Genomic DNA, 17,272 nt, shown 5'->3' on the forward strand with positions numbered 1-17,272 from the left:
CAATATCAATGTTGGAAAACAGATTGTACAATGTTTTACCACTCAGGCGTCAGATCATGGAGCTAGAAAAGGTCGATCAGTTTGAAAAATGTATGTCCCTTGCAGGGATCCACACACACACAAAAAAAAAAAAAGCCTAAGTGCACCCGCAACTGTGTAGAATTTTCCTTCTATAAGAGGAAAGAACTAGGTGTAGGAGATTTTCTTATGTATCTTCAAGGAAGTTTAACCTCCCTGGTATCTTGTTGTATATCTACATGTAGAGAAGACTGAAGGCTGAACTTCAATTTTGCATGTAGATTTTTCAAATTACAATGAAATTTTACACCGAACATGCCATTTTGCATGTAACCAAAAAAAAAAAAGTATTTCCAGCCCTGTAGGTTTCCAGAATGTTAACTTTCAAGCACATTCTGTTTGGGTTATTGTTGCTTTGTTGATCTGAGTAGCTACCTAACCCTCAAACAATTGTGTTAGCTAGTCAGAACTTTGTCTTCTAATACTGTATTACTACAGGTCAGCAACCCCCCCTCCAACCTCGGGTAGCTTTAAATCTGTGAAGGGAAGCCTTTCTTTCTGTTTATCATGTGTAAGAAATGGGACACATTATCGTTATACCACAAGACTGGGCTAGCACAGGTGGTCAAGCCAGTCCTGCTCAGACTCACCTCAATTACATGCCCAATGAGATCTAATGACCTGTCCCCCTTCCTGTATCCAGGGCATGCACCCACACACACACACACACAGTACAACAATGGGTTAGGCCTCACCAATTTAATTTCTTAGTTAACGGATTCGCCCGCTTCATTTTTTTCTGATTTGCAAATAAAAATAAAAATTCAGAATCAACAGCAAGATGCTCATATTTTTTCCTGAACACTTGAAAACAGTCCTTTTCATCCTAGTTGTTACAGTTATTCCATCTTTCAATACAGTGGTATCATTAAAAGTTCAAAATTCATTGTTTAAAGTTTGAACCAGCCTGGTGTGTTGACTTTATGTCTCCTATCGTACCATTTTGGGCCATAATAGGATGCCTAGGCCTGTTTTTATTTTTATTTTTCGCCCGCCCGCTCCATTATTTTTCTAGAAAAATCCGTTAAACAAGACATTAAATTGGTGTGGCCTTAGGTTAAAGGTTTAGGATGTGCACTATCACTACACAATGCCCCGCATTGTTCCATAGGAGCAGGAGCAGGTGGGTGTACCGACCAGGCTCAAAGAACCATTGTCCACCACCCTGGCTGTTTGTGGAAGAATTTGTAAGGCTTGTAGACTCTTGGCAGGTGCAGTGGGGTATGGATAATCACGGTGTTCCCACTAGTGTGGAGAGGTCAAGTCTCATAAACCCACACTTCCCAGCAGAGTATTTAACACATCCAGGGTTGGCTGTCCCCTGGCGAGGGTAGGTCAGCAGGGCAGGGTGTATTGTGTCAGGACAAGGTCATGCCTAATTGGAAGGAAGGAATATTAAAGGAGGGCCTGCATGGGGGGTCCCGACAATGCTCTACGCTAAATGAGGACCTGCAAGGGGGGGTCCCGACAACGCTCTACACTGAATTCGGAAACCTCTCGATTACTCTTTACGGTAAATTCCAAGTGGCTACAACGCATTACGTAGAATTAAAACGCCGAATACGCTCTACACAAAAATATTAGAGCGGTCTGTCTACGCTCTACGTAGAATTAAAACGGCCGATTACGCTCTACAGAAAAGGGCTTGCGGGCCCCCCTAAATTGTGAGGGCAGGCTGAATTCAGGAACCATTTTAATATTTTACGATAAATTCCGGCAGCTACAATGCATTACGTAGAATCAAAATGGCGAATTTCGCTCTGCACAAAATGCACCAATTACGCTCTACTTTGAACTTAAGCAGCCCATCTATGCTCTATGTAGAATTAAAACGGTCCATTACGCTCTATGAAAAAGGGGATACAGGCCCCCTTGTTGTAACCTTAGTTCAAGGTACATGTATTTCCTTAAGTGTCTGATCTAATCGGTCATTTAATTCCAGGTAGCATGTTATTTGTTATCCTAAATTCATCATTAGGTGTTTTTTAAAATCTTTAATAAATATCATTATAATTTATATATATACCGCATATATATAGTTATTCCCAAAATTTAACACAAGAACAACTTGATTTACATGTACCATTAAGCCTGAATTTACCGTTAGGCGTTGTAGATCCTCCTAACTTCATTGCTAGCAATTAGCGTGGCTGGGATCCCCCCATGCAGGCCCTCTCCAGAAACAAAGTGCAGAAGGAGTGTTTGACATAGGGAAGGTGGACAGACTCCTGTAAAGAGATTGAGATACCCCCTCCTATTTTTTATACGATTTTTCCAGTTGACCATTAGCCTATCTACACAAGAATTGCCATAATTCCCCCATGCAGACCCTCGTTGAAGACCAACCAATAATCTCACCATGTCCGCCCCTAGGCTACCCAGACCAGTACACATGACCTGTCAATGATAGCAAAAGACCACACAGGTGAAGGGGGGGGGGGGCAACAAGGTTCACCTGGTTTTGATAATGTTACCTTGTCACAGCCTACTCTGGAACACTGCTAGTCTTGTGGTGTACTCCTCACAAGTGTTCAGCTCAATTTGGCACATACAAGTACAGTGTTCGAAATACCTGTCTGCAGTCTCTGCAATCTGCAGATAGATTTTCAAGATTGCAGAAGAAAAATTATACAATCTGCAATTTTGCAGAAGGAAAAATAGGCTCCAGATTCAATGGTTTTCAATTTAGCAAACTAGAACTCTCTGGCCCCAAGGACAGACAACACTTATAAGCTCCTGTTTTGAAACAACAGGAGCTTCTTCGAAATTCACTAATTTGCATCATCCTTGTCTTGACTTGTCTATCTTTTGTTTCCCTTTGGACTTCCAAAAATTAAAAAGAGTGATAGATTAAACTTAAAAGAATTCCAGTAATGCTACAGATTTACAAAGTTATATATGATGTAAAAAAGACATGAATGGTTTGTGAAGGTTGTAGTATGGAGGCTTGTGTATTTGCAGAAAGTATTTTCAAATTGCAGAACAAAATTTTGACTCTTCTGCAATATTGCACATTTGCAGAGCACTGAAAAAAAGTATTTCGACCACTGAAGTACAAGTACAAGTACAGGTTAGGAAAAGAATCAATGAGTCCAGTATCACCAGGCACTACAACATGAAACATTACCTTTCAAAGCTTTGGAAAAACTATTAACCTAAAAATCAATCCTTTCATTGATGAAAAACAATAAATCAAGCGGAATCAGTACAACAGGACAGACCACCTACTGACAATCTTGAGTTAAAAGAAAAAAGGTACATGTACCATCTTACAAACATAGCAGGGGAAATTATATCAAAGGAACGTAGCAGGGAAAATTATAACAAAGGAAAAATATTAATCAAGCTCATCCAACACTGAATGTTAAAATTCTTGGATTTACAAAAAGCTACAATACAGCTTCTAGCTTTTGGTATGCTTCAAACTCAAGTGTGTTACAAGTGTCCACAACTCTGGTACAAAAGCACTCCTAGCTACAGAGCCTGGTACTGCACTAGTGCACAGAAAACTTTCTACTGATTCTAGTACCTTAGGCCACACCGATTTAATTTCTTGGTTAACGGATTTTTTCTAGAAAAATAATGGAGCGGGCGGGCGAAAAAAAAATGAAAATAAAAACAGGCCTAGGCATCGTATTATGGCCCAAAATGGTACGATAGGAGCCATGAAGTCAACACACCTAGCCTGGGTTCCATCCTGGTTAGTTTACGTCCCCTCCCACAGTAAACTAACCAGGATGGAACCCAGGCTACAACACACCAGGCTGGTTCAAAATTTAACAATGAATTTTAAACTTTCAATGATACCATTACATTGAAAAATGGAATAACTGTAACAACTAGGATGAAAAGGTCTGTTTTCAACTGTTCAGGGCAAAATATGAGCATTTTGCAGTTGATTCTGGATTTTTATTTTTATTTGCAAATCAGAAAAAAATGAAGCGGCGAATCCGTTAACCAATAAATTAAATTGGTGTGGCCTTAGGTCATGTTGATTTGATTATATGGATGACATCTGCGCATGCATGAATTTTTGTCCGTTTCCAAAAAAAAAAAGTTTTCGACCATACTTAAAAAGTGCAAATATACGCCGTATGTTGCAAAAAAAACAGAACTGGAAAACGATACTAATGTCATAGAATGCAGAAATCAATTCAGGAAAAGATTCTAAAACCACCTGCAGTCAGTGTCTGCTTGTGACTTGGAGGGATGAATGACAGAATATTAGAAGGCTTCATACCCTAACTCAGAGCCTAATTCACATTTTTTGGCGACGTCTCAGGGAGGAGCCTAATGGTACAGTACTGTGTGCATTTTGCAAGAATTCTAGGAATGGTACAGGCATTTTGTCCACAGGAATGGAATGCCCATAGGCATGTCTCTGACCCACATCTATGCCCACATTCCTGGAAACCCTTGTGAAGACCTGTCTGCCCCAGATGGCCCTACTTTCTGTGACCCCGGGGCTCGTTCACTATACACTCAGGGGACGAGTGCACTGTATCTGTCTAGACTTACCAGGTACCAAGTCTTCCTCAAAATCATGAAATGATGGCAGTGCCATGCAAACAATAACCCTATAAGCAAACACCGTTGCCATGGCAAGGTATGTTTTCATTGCCAGTCTTATTGTATCTGGAACTTGAAATGTATGGATTACAGACTCCCCCTATCGTATTTGAGAATACTGCAGCTATAATTGCTGGATCCCTCCTGTTCTGGACGTAATGTTATCCTTTGCAACAAAAACAGTCACTCACTTTTTGAATAACTTTTACTTAAGAATCGTGAAGGAAATGATGGTGCAATTAGACTGGTTCTTTGTCTCTCCAATATTACAGTACTGTACATGTAATGTTACATAGTCAAACTTGACTGTGTGATGCTTCTGCAAATTTAAAAGAAAGTAAATTGTACTTACTAGTAATACAAATGTAGTACCTAACTAACATTGAGGACAAATTTTCAACCCCTTGTAATAAGTAAGTACACAAGCTATACAATGGCTAAAACAAATGAGGGCCTGCAAGGGGGGGTCCCGACAACGCTCTACGCTGAATTTGGAAACCTCTCGATTACGCTTTACGATACATTCCAAGTGGCTACAAGGCATTACGTAGAATTACACGAATACGCTCTACGCAAAATGTGAAGAGTGGTCCGTCTACGTAGCCTGGGTTCCATCCTGGTTAGTTTACGTCCGCTCCTACAGTCGCTACCACCAACCCAAGAAGCGATCCCAGACTGGTTGGTGGTAGCGACTGTAGGAGCGGACGTAAACTAACCAGGATGGAACCCAGGCTACCGTCTACGCTCTACGTAGAATTAAAACGGCCGATTACGCTCTACGGAAAAGGGCTTGCGGGCCCCCACAAATCAGTCCCGAAATGCAAAAGTACCGAATAGTAACGGGTTCCTTTCTCAGCACTAGGTGTACAGAGGTGAGGCGGCTTCCGTCCTAGATCTCCAGTGCTGAAGTTATGTCAACACTTGGTGCCCAGTGTCGACGGCTTCAGGACTGGAAACTATAAATCGGCAAATCAAACCTTACCTTTAAAAAGAGTACCGAGATGCTGCCTTTGAACTCTAACACACATATTTTCGAGATCATAGCACCCAGGAAGCAAATTATTATAACAATCGGGACAACAAGGTGATCAGCAGAACAGGACTGCACGGCCTCTTTCCTCACATTTTCAAAGACGTAGACTAAGCCTACGATACTGTGCTGTACGCCAAACATAAGCACCAGAAGCCTAGTGCCGAAATGATTTGAGAACTCGGCTTCCAGCAGCAAGAGTCACAGAGCACTGGAACGATCCAGTGAGGAACCCGTTACTTTAGGTACTTCGACAGTGGTGAACGGCCTCTGAGCACTGGCAAGGGAGTGCCGAGTGGAATTTAGCACTGGAAAACGAGTGCCGAGTCAAGATTCAGCTCTGGAATTCCAGTTCTGGCGGAGCTTCAGCACTGGAACAAAGCCGTTCAGCTCTGGAATTCCAGTTCTGGCGGAGCTTCAGCACTGGAAAAAAAAGCCGTTCAGCACTAGAATTCTTCTTCTTCTTCTTCTCTTTAATGCCCAACATCATGTTAGTGATGACACTGGCATGTCGTAGTGCTCTGCTGCCTTCGTCTGACATGTTCTGGCGAACTTGTTTATTTTCCAAACCATAATCCCATCTCATCAGTCCGTAGTCCGTAGCCTGGGTCGGGAATCCTTAAGGGCACTGTAAAACTGCACTGTTCAGTGACTTTTGGAGGCACGTGACACAAAGGTGTCCACGGTAGGTGCCTCCACCACTTCGCAGCTAAGCCTGTTCCAGTCCTTCACTGTTCTTGGAAGGAAGGACCCTCCTCTGTTCTGTGTCCTTGTGTGAATAAGACGGAACTGTTTGTTGTGGGTTCTACATTGTTGTGGAGGGAGAGGAACCAATTTGTTCTTGATAATTGGACACCAAAGAAGCTCGCGTTGTATCTTGTAAAGACAAGTTAACTGTGCCACCCTCCTGCGTTTCCAGCCAAGCGTACTCAGCATACTGGTCACGCTGGAGGTATTGTGGTAGCGGCCGAGCACAAACCTTGCCGCTCTTCTCTGGACTGCTTCTAGTTTGTCCACTCCCTTCCTGGTGTACGGGTCCCACACTGTGCTTGCATAGTCGAGTATGGGCCGTACAAATGCTTTGTATGCTTTCTCCTTTATTCTCTTAGAGCAGATCTTAAGGTTGCGTCTAAGAAATCCCAGGACCCGATTTGCCGTATTTACAGTATTGCAGATGTGTGTGTCCCAAGCCATGTCTCTACTCATTGTTGTTCCCAGGTAGTTGACAGTCTGTACGGTAGCTAGGGTGTGGCCGTGTAAGACGTAAGAGCTCTCAAACGGTGCGGAGGTTCCTTCCGCACAGGGCCCCGAGTGCCGACGCCACTTTCCCCGCGAATTCCGCACTGGGTGGCCAGTGAGGAACTCGTTACATCTGTAGCCTTGCTCCCAAAACATATCAAATCTAACAACTTTGATGACAGCTGGTGAAAAAAGTCATTTTCATTTTTTAAAAGCGGAACTGAAACTCACAGACCCCCCCCCACACACACACACAGTATTTTTCGATCCGCCGATGATTTGTGCAGATTTCAGTTGAAGCCAATGTATCTGTGCCGTGACAGCTCGATAAACATTGTCTAACGGTACTCACCTGAGTGTATTTAACTCGTTTCGGCCGTAAAAATCGTGAATCTGTGCACGGGACCATTTCCACATCTCGGATATCGTCCATTTTCAGTTTCCCGGGTCGGCCTAGTCATTAGAACGCAACAAAACGCAATCCTACAATCGTTTACCTCTTACACATCCAAAGGTAACTCAAAGTTACGTAATCTGTGATAATATATTATCAGATGTTTTACGACAGTTTAACATCTTATTTATTTAGGCGTTGATGGAGTTAATAAACTACACGAGCTGGTGACTGTTGTTCAGGATGTGCGGATGCGATCTTCAGGGCAAAGGTCACCCGTGCGGGTCAAAGGGGGTCAGTGGGTCTGTCATCTTTGTGACAAGAGTTGTTTTGCAAGTTTTACTCGTAAACGGTAAGCTCTTTCTTCAACTTTTACCCTAACATAACACTCTATTAGAGCCGCATGTGTTTCGGCCGAATGGCACAGACTATATAGACTAGGTCCTTCTTCTGTGCGAACGTAGGTTTCATTTTGGAACTGGGTGGGGAGGGGGCAACCTAGGTAACGTTACTAGTATCGTTTCTTTTTACATGTCCCGACTCTGTATCTGTTTAATACTAGTACACATTTATCTGTTTATCTAGGTCAGTACATACATAATGCTATACCAAGGACCAAGGAGGATAAAAATCAAACCTCCTTGGCTATACAAAAGAGAAACCGTGTCATAGCAATGTGAAATATTTCACAATGTAGTATTCCATAATTTTATACCATGTAACGTTAACGGGAGGGGTCCTAATTCCGACCTATGTTCCATGCAAATGTACATACCTTTTTATCCGCGGCGACTGTTGCAGGGCTTCTCTTGCTTGCAGTCTTTTACATTAGCCCTAACAACAGTCGCGGAGCGGTGCATTGGGCCAAATGAACAAACATGCGTTTTACCGTGCCGGAACACTTTGAGACCGAAGTTTGCACGTCCCTGGATTCCTAACAGCCTCACCTAGCGTGCCGGGGTGTTTTGCGTGTCAACCGGCCCCTGTGCGACTCGTACCGCCACTATTTGCGATCGCTCCCCATGTATTCATAAGCCGAGTGGCCGCCATCTTGGTCAGTAGCGCGCTGAATCAGCTACTTGCAAATGTGCCGCTACTTTTCTGATCCATAGAAATAGCTTATCAGAAACGTAGGGGCATGTAACAGGATTCTTAGGGTACCGTATAACAGAAACGCAAAATAATTTGAGAAAAAGATCTTAATTTAAGTAACTACTGAAGAAACAGGGTTCACCACATGTGACACAGCCCCCAGCAGGAGCCGTGGTCCTTGTGTGTAAAACGAAAAGTGTCCTAGTAGGTGATTTGGTACGCGCCGCACGTCAAATGTCGCTCAATTTTGCCTTGTGTAAATTGGGCCTAATGTTCCTAGCAGGTGTGAACAGTCAAATTCGTGTCAAGATGTGAATTATCCTGATTTGCATAGATCTTCTTGTGTCCTTCCTTTGCTTTCACACCAGAATGACGCAACTGGGAGACACAGTGACACAGTGCATATACCATGCATGGGAAGATATACCGTCAGGCGTCTGATGTCACTCAATTCTGTGTGTTATCATAATCACACTCACACTGTGCTAAGGCCACACCAAGTAAATTTTATGGATGACGTCCTTTGGAGACCCTTTATCTAATGCGAGAGGGCAAAAAAAACCAAGAAGGGCCCTAAAAAACAAGATGCCTAGATTAGAAATATACTAAGAGACGACAAATGTTAGGACACAAATTGAATGAGGTGACACAGATTAACAAGCAAGAAGTCATTTATTCATCATCAAAACAGCAATAAATCAGGTGGAACAGCAGTTGTCGTCCTGTTTCTTTCATCACATTTTTGCAGGCCTGCAGAAACAAAGCATGTGCTCTTTACCCATTTCGCGTTACGGGTTTCACGTCAATCTAACGATTTGCGGCACTGTCGTGACTCGAGCTCTTTGGTCACAGTTACAGGAAGCAGAATTTCTTGGTTTTTTTTTTAGGAACAGGCCAAAATCAATGCGCGCGCGGATGTTATCCATAAAATTTACTTGGTATGGCCTAACCAAAAATACCCCTCTCTTTCAGTTAGCTTCATGTGAAGCCTCCTGTTGCCATGAAAGTCTTGACGCTGAGTTACGTGTGGTCCCACATGAGGTGGCTCAGGATCCTCCTGTATGCCGTCACCTTCCTGGCCACGCTGGTCCTGGCGTCCAAACGGGACTACGTCCTGCAGTCCTTCAGCGGTCACGTCGGCGCCGGGAACTACACGTACTACCAGATGTACCGAGAGGGGGAGGTGAGCCTGCTGGTGGAGACACTGGAGGGGGACGCAGACATCTACGTCTCCGCCTCCACCCTGTCTCCGGACTTCGACAACTACGACATGAACTCGGTAACCTGCGGGGACGACCGCGTAGACATCCCCGCCGACATGAAGAGACCGATTGGCATCGGGATCTACGGCCACCCCTCGCACGACGCGGCCAGGTACCGCTTCACCGTGCTGGTGGACTACTTTTCAGGGAGCGAGTCGTTCGTACATGGAAACCACAGAGAAGAGGGGGATGAGGACATAGATGAGGAGTCCATATTGTGGACCATATTTGTCAGCATCTTGAAGATATTGCTGGATATCTTGGTGTAGGGCATCATGTGGCAATAAGAATATGAGGCTGGTGTATTTTGATAAAAGGCAGTACTAGATGAACAACACAGATACATAACTTAGGCCCTGTTGCACGTACTAGTAGCCGAATATGGCCTCCCAACAACTGTGGTTAGGCCTAGGAAAAAAATGTTGTGTTTCCTCTTTCAGTCCTGAAAAAATTAGGGTCGGTAGGTAGGGATTATCTTTTTTTTTAGACTTCAGTGACATCTATATTGGGGTCCAACTTATAGTTATACGATACAGTTTAACATAGTAAAACTTCCATGAGGACACTTTTATTTTCAATGTCAATGGTAGAAAACCAATTGTACAACGTTTTACAGGTGTCAGATCATGGAGTTAGAAAAGGTTGATTAGCTCAAAAAATTTGTCCCTTCAGGGACTACCCAAAAAAAGTCTAGGATCAGCAGGTTTTTCTAGGATCGGACGGGAAACAGGAAACACAACATTTTTTTTCCAAGGCCTTAACGGTGCACACACCAATTCTTCCGCGACAGGGGTCCAAGGTAGTGCCCGGAAAAAAAGTGACGAAGGGGTTCCGGTGGTTCATGTTTGAGTTTACATTTCTCATAATCTGCTGCAAAATGGTATTAACTACTAACATGGCTGGAAAGTGTAAGAAGTGGCGTGTTTTGGGTGTGTTTTGGGTGAAAATTGATTTCGGGCCCGAGGCTTACTTCCGGGTGTCCTTCCGCCTTCAGCGCGGTGCTTCGGTTTTTTTCAAATGCTCAAAACATTCGGGAGTGAACGAGAGGTTCAGCCATGGTTAGCTGGTGGTTGCCCGGTGTTCTGGGGTAGTTCAGCAGTGTCCAAGATGTGTTTGAAATTTTACTCAAATTCTATTTGATTTGTTTAATTAGAAAGGTAGGCATGGGCTAAAACTACAGCCAACCTTGGTTGGTTGTTGGTCGGATAAAGAATGTGTGACAGGGGCTTAAGGTAGATCAGTTAAGACTTCAGGAATGATCTGAGATAGGAAGAGGAAAAGAGTGTACAGTGTTATTACCAAACAAAGACCCCATTATTGTATGTCTCATCCTCCCATGGCAGGGGCAGCGGCTCCGAATTCCTTCTCCACCCCTACCCCTGCCGAATAACCCTGCATCTTCTACTCTGCGAGCCCAGGAATATTAATATTCATGAGCTTTCCTTATTTGGCATGACCCCATTTCTGACTTGGCCGCCGGCGACTCCGCCGCCGCCCGGTGATGAGCCCGTTGGGGAGGCCGTGCGGGGCAAAGTCACCGAGCCGCCCCGTCTTTTCTCCGCGCCGGCACCTTCCCCGTGCTCGGCGGGATCCGCGCGCAGCCTCCAGCACACGCTAGCGGCCTGCATCGCAAAATTCTCTTCCCAAGACGACGCCATGTTTGTTTTTATTTGTCACTGAACAGCCGATGTAAGAGCCGACATGATTGGTTCCGATAGCTAGCGTAGCTCATAAATATTTAATGTAGAGTGCGTTGAAGATTTTCTCTGTGATACGTGATTGACTGAGAGCGTGTCCCTGGAATCGGGTCGCAGAGTAGAAGATGCGGGGTTATTCGGCAGGGGTAAGGGGTGGAGAAGGAATTCGGAGCCGCTGCCCCTGCCATGGGAGGATGTGTATGTCTGTGATTCTGTTATCCTTGACTATGAAATAAACAGATATATAGAACTAGACACTGAACATTTCAATTGCCATGATGTACTCTGCCAAAAGCTGCTACAATATCAAATTTTGGCAAATGTGAATTGCCTTGATAATTTATATCTTTGAAATTGAACTGATGTCTTCAAAATACTTCAAAAAAAGTAGAAGGGAACAAGTAAAATATTGTCCTCCAAAATAAGTAGATTTTTGCATTCTTTCTGGTATAGTTTTCAGCTTAACAAAGCATAACAGAGCAGATTACATCGTATGAAGTACAAAATACGGTCTACTACACATAAAGAAAGGTTTACACTAGTCTTTTAACTTATGGCCACATCAATTTAATTAATTGGTTCTTCACCTACGTTCGCCTGCTTCATTTTTTTCTGATATGCATAAAAAAGATTCATGTTCTGAATTAACTAAAAAATGCTAATATTTTGGCTTAAACAGTTGGCAAAAGCTCCTTGTCTTCCTAGTTGTTGTATTTTTTCCATCTATCAATGCATTGGTTTGATAAAAAGTTTATTATTTGAATTACATGTATAAACCAGCCTGTTATGTTGACATCATGGCTCCTATTATAGGTTTTGGGCTATCATAGGATGTCTACATGTATGTTTTTTGTTTTTTGCCATCACTTCAGTTTTTTTTCATCTGAGAATCAGCAAATCAAATTGGTGTGGCCCATGTTTTTTACATGCAGTTGTCAAGGCTAGTTCCTGTTATCTGTATCATTTTGGATGTCGATCAAATATGTTAGTTAGAAAGAAAGGTTGATGACAGTGATAGATGTGAGAAATGTAGTGTTGATGGCTGGAAGATGGTGTTATGTCATCTTAATACGCAAGAAGAGACAAAACTTGGTCTTGTTATTGTTGGGCAATGTAGATTCAAGTGATACTACTAGTATCTTGAAGGTTCCTGCAATGCTGATGAAAAAGACTACTGTAGCCTCTACCAGGCTTCAGAAGCGGCAAGAAAGAGTAGAAATTGGACAAATAGACAGGTATTAAACATGCCAGATGAGTTGGTCTGCTAAAGGAGTACATAACAGCCTCCAGTTTATTTCCGGACTGACTTGGGCAGTAATACTACATTAGGAACACAAATTTCCAGTGTCATGAATTTATGGTGGAGAAAGGTCTACCGTAAACATTTGCAGTACCTACATTGATGCCTTGTGCATCAGTGCAACACAGCAGCTTATTATGAATATCAAAAGTATGAGTTACAGTTGCTGGAATCTGTGAAATACCATTGGAGCCAACAAAATGTTTTCTACCACTGTGACAATATTCATCATCCATCGTTCATACATTGTAGGTTGAAGCTGAATGTCAGGATGATATTTACATATTTCAGATGATTTAGGAGAGTTATAAGAGAAAACACTATGTGTATATGAGTAATTTCATGTGGTGTTTAGGCCAACTGGAAGCCAAGTGTTGTATGTGTACAGTAAAGAAAGGTTATTGCTATTGACCTTTTTGATAAAGATATTGTTGTTTGTGGAAAGGTCTTTTTGACAGTAACTATTCAATAGCCTGGGTACCATCCTGGTTAGTTTACGTCGACTCCCAAAGTCAATACCTGGGTCGGTCACTTATTATAACCTGGGTAGGTGTCACCAGCCAGGTTGGTCACTACCTGGGGCGGTCAGTACCTGGGTCGGTCAGTACCTTGGCGGTCATGGCTAGTACGTAGGTCAGTCACTACCTGGGGCGGTCACTACCTAGGGCTATCACTACCCGGGGCGGTCACTACCCGGGGCAGTCACTACCCGGGGTGGTCACTACATAGGGCGGTCACTACCTGGGGCGGTCACTACCTGGGGCGTAAGGGACTGTGGGAACAGACGTAAACTAAGCAGGATGGTACCCAGGCTAACTATTCAAGGCACACGGAAGTGATGTACATGTACTGGTGGTATATATGTTCTGTTTGGGATCAAGAAAAGGAGGTCTTTGCTGAAATAATCAAAGTAAATGCAAAAGAAAATGAAAAAAAAGTAATACGGAGTAAATTATATTGTGATGTCTGGTTGTGGATCGTACTATTAGTTATAATCTTATCATAACACGGTTTGGAAATTGTCATGTCAGTCTATATTTTGAATTTGATGGTAGCTATAAATTAACAATGTGGAATGTAGCAGTACTACGTATACCGTAAAGTACGGCCCGGTCCGGAACCTGTTATCGAACGTTATCGCGGCCCGGGTATGATATATAAGGTATAGAGATTACATGTACTTCTCAAGTGTTGTTTTGCTTGAATATTGATGCTTACAAATAACATACACATCTCTTCCTTAAGTTGTAATTAATTACAGTCAAACTTGTCCAAGTGACCACATCTATAAGACAGCCATTTGGCCATAATGACGGCTTCTTCTCGGTTCCAATTTTTCCCTACAGACATAATCATGAAGGGACTTGCCTAAGGCAACCACTTGTCCAACAAGACCGCAACCGGCATTACTTGGGACATGGTCCAATTTCTGCCTAAGATGACCATGTCATTTTCAAGTGTTTGGGAAAAAAAATTTTCATGATCAAGAAATTGTGATGACATCAGCTCGTTTGCCACTGATTTTGACAGCCTGACAGTCTTCGTGCAATGTAAAATGGTGCTGACTGGGTCACTTTGTTGTAAAATGGATGTAAATTTGCTGCAGTTTTCTTCTTCTTATCCGTGCTTTTGTATAAGAAGACCACTTGTCTAAGAAGACCACTTTGCCATGGTCCCCAGAATGGTTGTTGGAGACAAGTTTGACCGACATCTTTTTACTTAGGCCACAGCAAGTAAAGTTTATGGATGACATTGTCCGTAGACTCCAAATCTCCATGTCTTGTCTCCTTTCTTCATATTTATCTGTCATCCAAGTTCCGGCATGGCATATTTACAGACATATTTGCCCATTTTCGGCATGTTGTCCACTTTCAAAAGGCAACAAATTTTTTTTTTTTTTTTTTCGAAATCAGGCAAAAATCAATGCGCGTGCTGATGTCATCCATAAAAATTACTTGCTGTGGCCTTACATGTAAAAAAAAAAGATTCCTGCACTCCCTTTGTACAAAAGTTCCAAGTTTACTCGACTTTGCCAAAGTTTTCTAGAGCAGCTTTACAAAGTATCTCTCAAAACTTGGTTATACACAACAAAGTCCTGATAGTTGTAGACCAGTCTACATTATGTCTTTAAAGTACACCTTCACTGTCTGCATATCATTTTACATTTAACCATCTCTCTGCTGCCTAACTCTTCACTACCAAAAATGTTTTTTCTTATTTTTCTTATGTTCTTGCCAGGGTCATTTTCAAGAAAATTTGAGAAACATTCTCCAAAGATTTTGTATGCTGATTCTTACAAGAATTTTATTCTTCTTTTTTCTTAAGAAAAGAAAATTTTTCTACTATCATGCTCACAAACAAGAAATCTTTTCTTGTGCACGGAATGGTTTTCTTGCTTCAAGAACAATTAGGTCTTAGTTCAAGAAATATTTTCTTGTGGACAGAATCGTTTTCCTTGCTACGGGGATTCTTTAATTTCTTGTTCAAAGAATAATTTTCTTGCTACCATCTCTTTATCATTTCTTTGTACAAGGAAAACAAGAAAAAAGCCTTTTTGGTAGTGTTGAACCAATACAAATTTGGTGCTAAAAGGGTAGTTGGGCAGGGAGAAGGTTAAGGGCTCCCAATGAAATTTCAGGACGGCAAAACATCAAATATTCTGGATGACAGAATATGTCTGATATTGAGATTTACTTCCATTTATTGGCACTTTTTCGTACGTCGTCATTTCATACTTGAAGCATTAAATTTTGAAATTGCTACAAAACAAGCTACGAGAGGAGTCTCTTTATTTTTGGTGCCACCATGCACGCAGTAAATAGCTAGAACCAGCTTAGAAATGAATACAAACCGTTTTCCATCAGTGACATCGCATTTTTGGCTCACGTATATCAGTATGGTATGGAATAGGGTTCATTCAACTTACTACATTAAAACAAAAAGACCAGAAAATTCACTTTGAAAATCCAATTTTACTGTCCTGAAATCACGTTGGGTGCCTTTAAGTTTAAGAATTGTTGCAAAGCACTATCCCTTGATTTCATTACACTTGATACTTGAAAGAAATGTTGAAATCTTTAAGGAGATGAGCAGCTTGAAGTACCAAGTGCCTTCACATGATCTGTCCTAGTTCTGAACTGACACATGTTTTCATCACTCTATGTCTTATATTAGGTATTCAATTGGGCTATACAAAATAAGATACAAAACATCCATCTGTCCACATAATTCAATTAATGCTTCTAAAGCTGTCATGAATAAGTGGGTTGTAAGTTTGGAGGTAACCCCAGGAGTGGGATTGTCCTTTGTAATTGTAGAATAATAAATTGTTTTGCTATTTCTGTACATGCTTGGTGTTTCTTACCTGTGTAACAGCACATGAAAGATATGCCAGTTCTTAGAGAAGAAAACACCATCCCTAGATCAGTGTTCTAGTCAGCCTAACATCTCTTTTGATAATCCATGTTTGACGTAACCATTATGGGCACCCTCAGAAAAATCTTCAAATCTTGACGCTATTTCCAGCATTTTGCTGGTAGACAAAGGCCACACCAATTTAATTTGTTGGTTCTGAGATTTTTTCCGAAAAAATAGGTCTATAGGCATCCTATTACAGCCCCAAATGGTATGGTAGGAGCCATGAAGTCAACACAAAAGGTTGGGTTAATATTTAAACAATGAATTTTAACTTTTAATCATTGATAGATGGAAAAACTGTAACAATTAGGAAGAAAAGGACTTAACTGTTGGGGGCAAAATATGAGCATATTTGAGTTGATTCAGAACCAGAATCTTTTTTTTTTTTTAAATCAGAAAAAATGAAGAGGTGAAACTGAGAACCAACAAATTAAATTGGTGTGGCCTAAGCTTAGAAGTTAGTGACATCTTGTTACATATAGTTTATGAACACACTAATTGTTGACCGTCAAAGATGGCGGATTGGGCAAACTTTTTGTCCGTCACCACGCAATAATCCATCAAATGACAGAAAGATGGACGCTGTCTAGAACACTGCCCTAGACATCTAGAAACTGTTTCCAGTGTCTGTTACAAGCCATCCACACTCATACGTTCAGAATGCCAAAAAAATATATATACAAGTATTTCTAAGTTGCCTCTGTCCCACAGTTAACCTTCTCCCTGTTGCTTAACCCCGTAGCCAATACGACATGGTTCTGAACACAATAAATACATGGACAAAAATGCCTGTCCTTGGTGCTGAACACCATCCTCACAAGAAAACGTACCTGTCCTTGGTGCTGAACACCATCCTTACAAGAAAACATACCTGTCCTTGGTGCTGAACACCATCCTTACAAGAAAACATACCTGTCCTTGGTGCTGAACACCATCAAAACAAGAAAACATACCTGTCCTTGGTGCTGGACACCATCAAAACAAGAAAACGTACCTGTCCTTGGTGCTGAACACCATCCTTACAAGAAAACATACCTGTCCTTGGTGCTGAACACCATCCTTACAAGAAAACATACCTGTCGCTGAATACCATCAAAACAAGAAAACCTACCTGTCCCTGGTGCTGAACACCATCAAAACAAGAAAACATACCTGTCCTTGGTGCTGAACACCATCAAAACAAGAAAACGTACC

General features: G+C 42.0%; 2 protein-coding genes across 3 annotated transcripts in view; one reads left to right on the forward strand and one right to left on the reverse strand.

Annotated features, from left to right (window-relative positions):
* Nucleotides 1-7,397, reverse strand: part of LOC109477128 (uridine diphosphate glucose pyrophosphatase-like) — a 52,556-nt gene extending 45,159 nt beyond the window's left edge. Inside the window, exon 1 of the mRNA XM_019778187.1 lies at nucleotides 7,269-7,397. Within this exon, the coding sequence (XP_019633746.1) occupies nucleotides 7,269-7,349 (81 nt within the window). The 5' untranslated portion in view covers nucleotides 7,350-7,397. The remainder of the gene's footprint in view (nucleotides 1-7,268) is intronic.
* Nucleotides 7,398-7,585: 188 nt separating this feature from the next.
* Nucleotides 7,586-10,052, forward strand: LOC109477134 (UPF0669 protein v1g209471-like). Of its 2 annotated transcripts, none has more exons than XM_019778195.1 (2): nucleotides 7,586-7,662; nucleotides 9,379-10,052. In XM_019778195.1, the coding sequence occupies exon 2, from the start codon at nucleotides 9,403-9,405 to the stop codon at nucleotides 9,931-9,933; it is 531 nt and encodes a 176-aa protein (XP_019633754.1). In that variant the 5' UTR covers nucleotides 7,586-7,662; nucleotides 9,379-9,402; the 3' UTR covers nucleotides 9,934-10,052. The 2 variants fall into 2 exon arrangements, with proteins under 2 accessions (XP_019633754.1, XP_019633753.1); XM_019778194.1 differs by having other exon boundaries at nucleotides 7,597-7,662; nucleotides 9,375-10,051.
* Nucleotides 10,053-17,272: the final 7,220 nt, after the last annotated feature.

Source organism: Branchiostoma belcheri, unplaced genomic scaffold (genome assembly GCF_001625305.1).
Source record: "Branchiostoma belcheri isolate BF01 breed outbred unplaced genomic scaffold, Haploidv18h27 scaffold4, whole genome shotgun sequence".
NCBI lineage: Eukaryota > Metazoa > Chordata > Leptocardii > Amphioxiformes > Branchiostomatidae > Branchiostoma > Branchiostoma belcheri.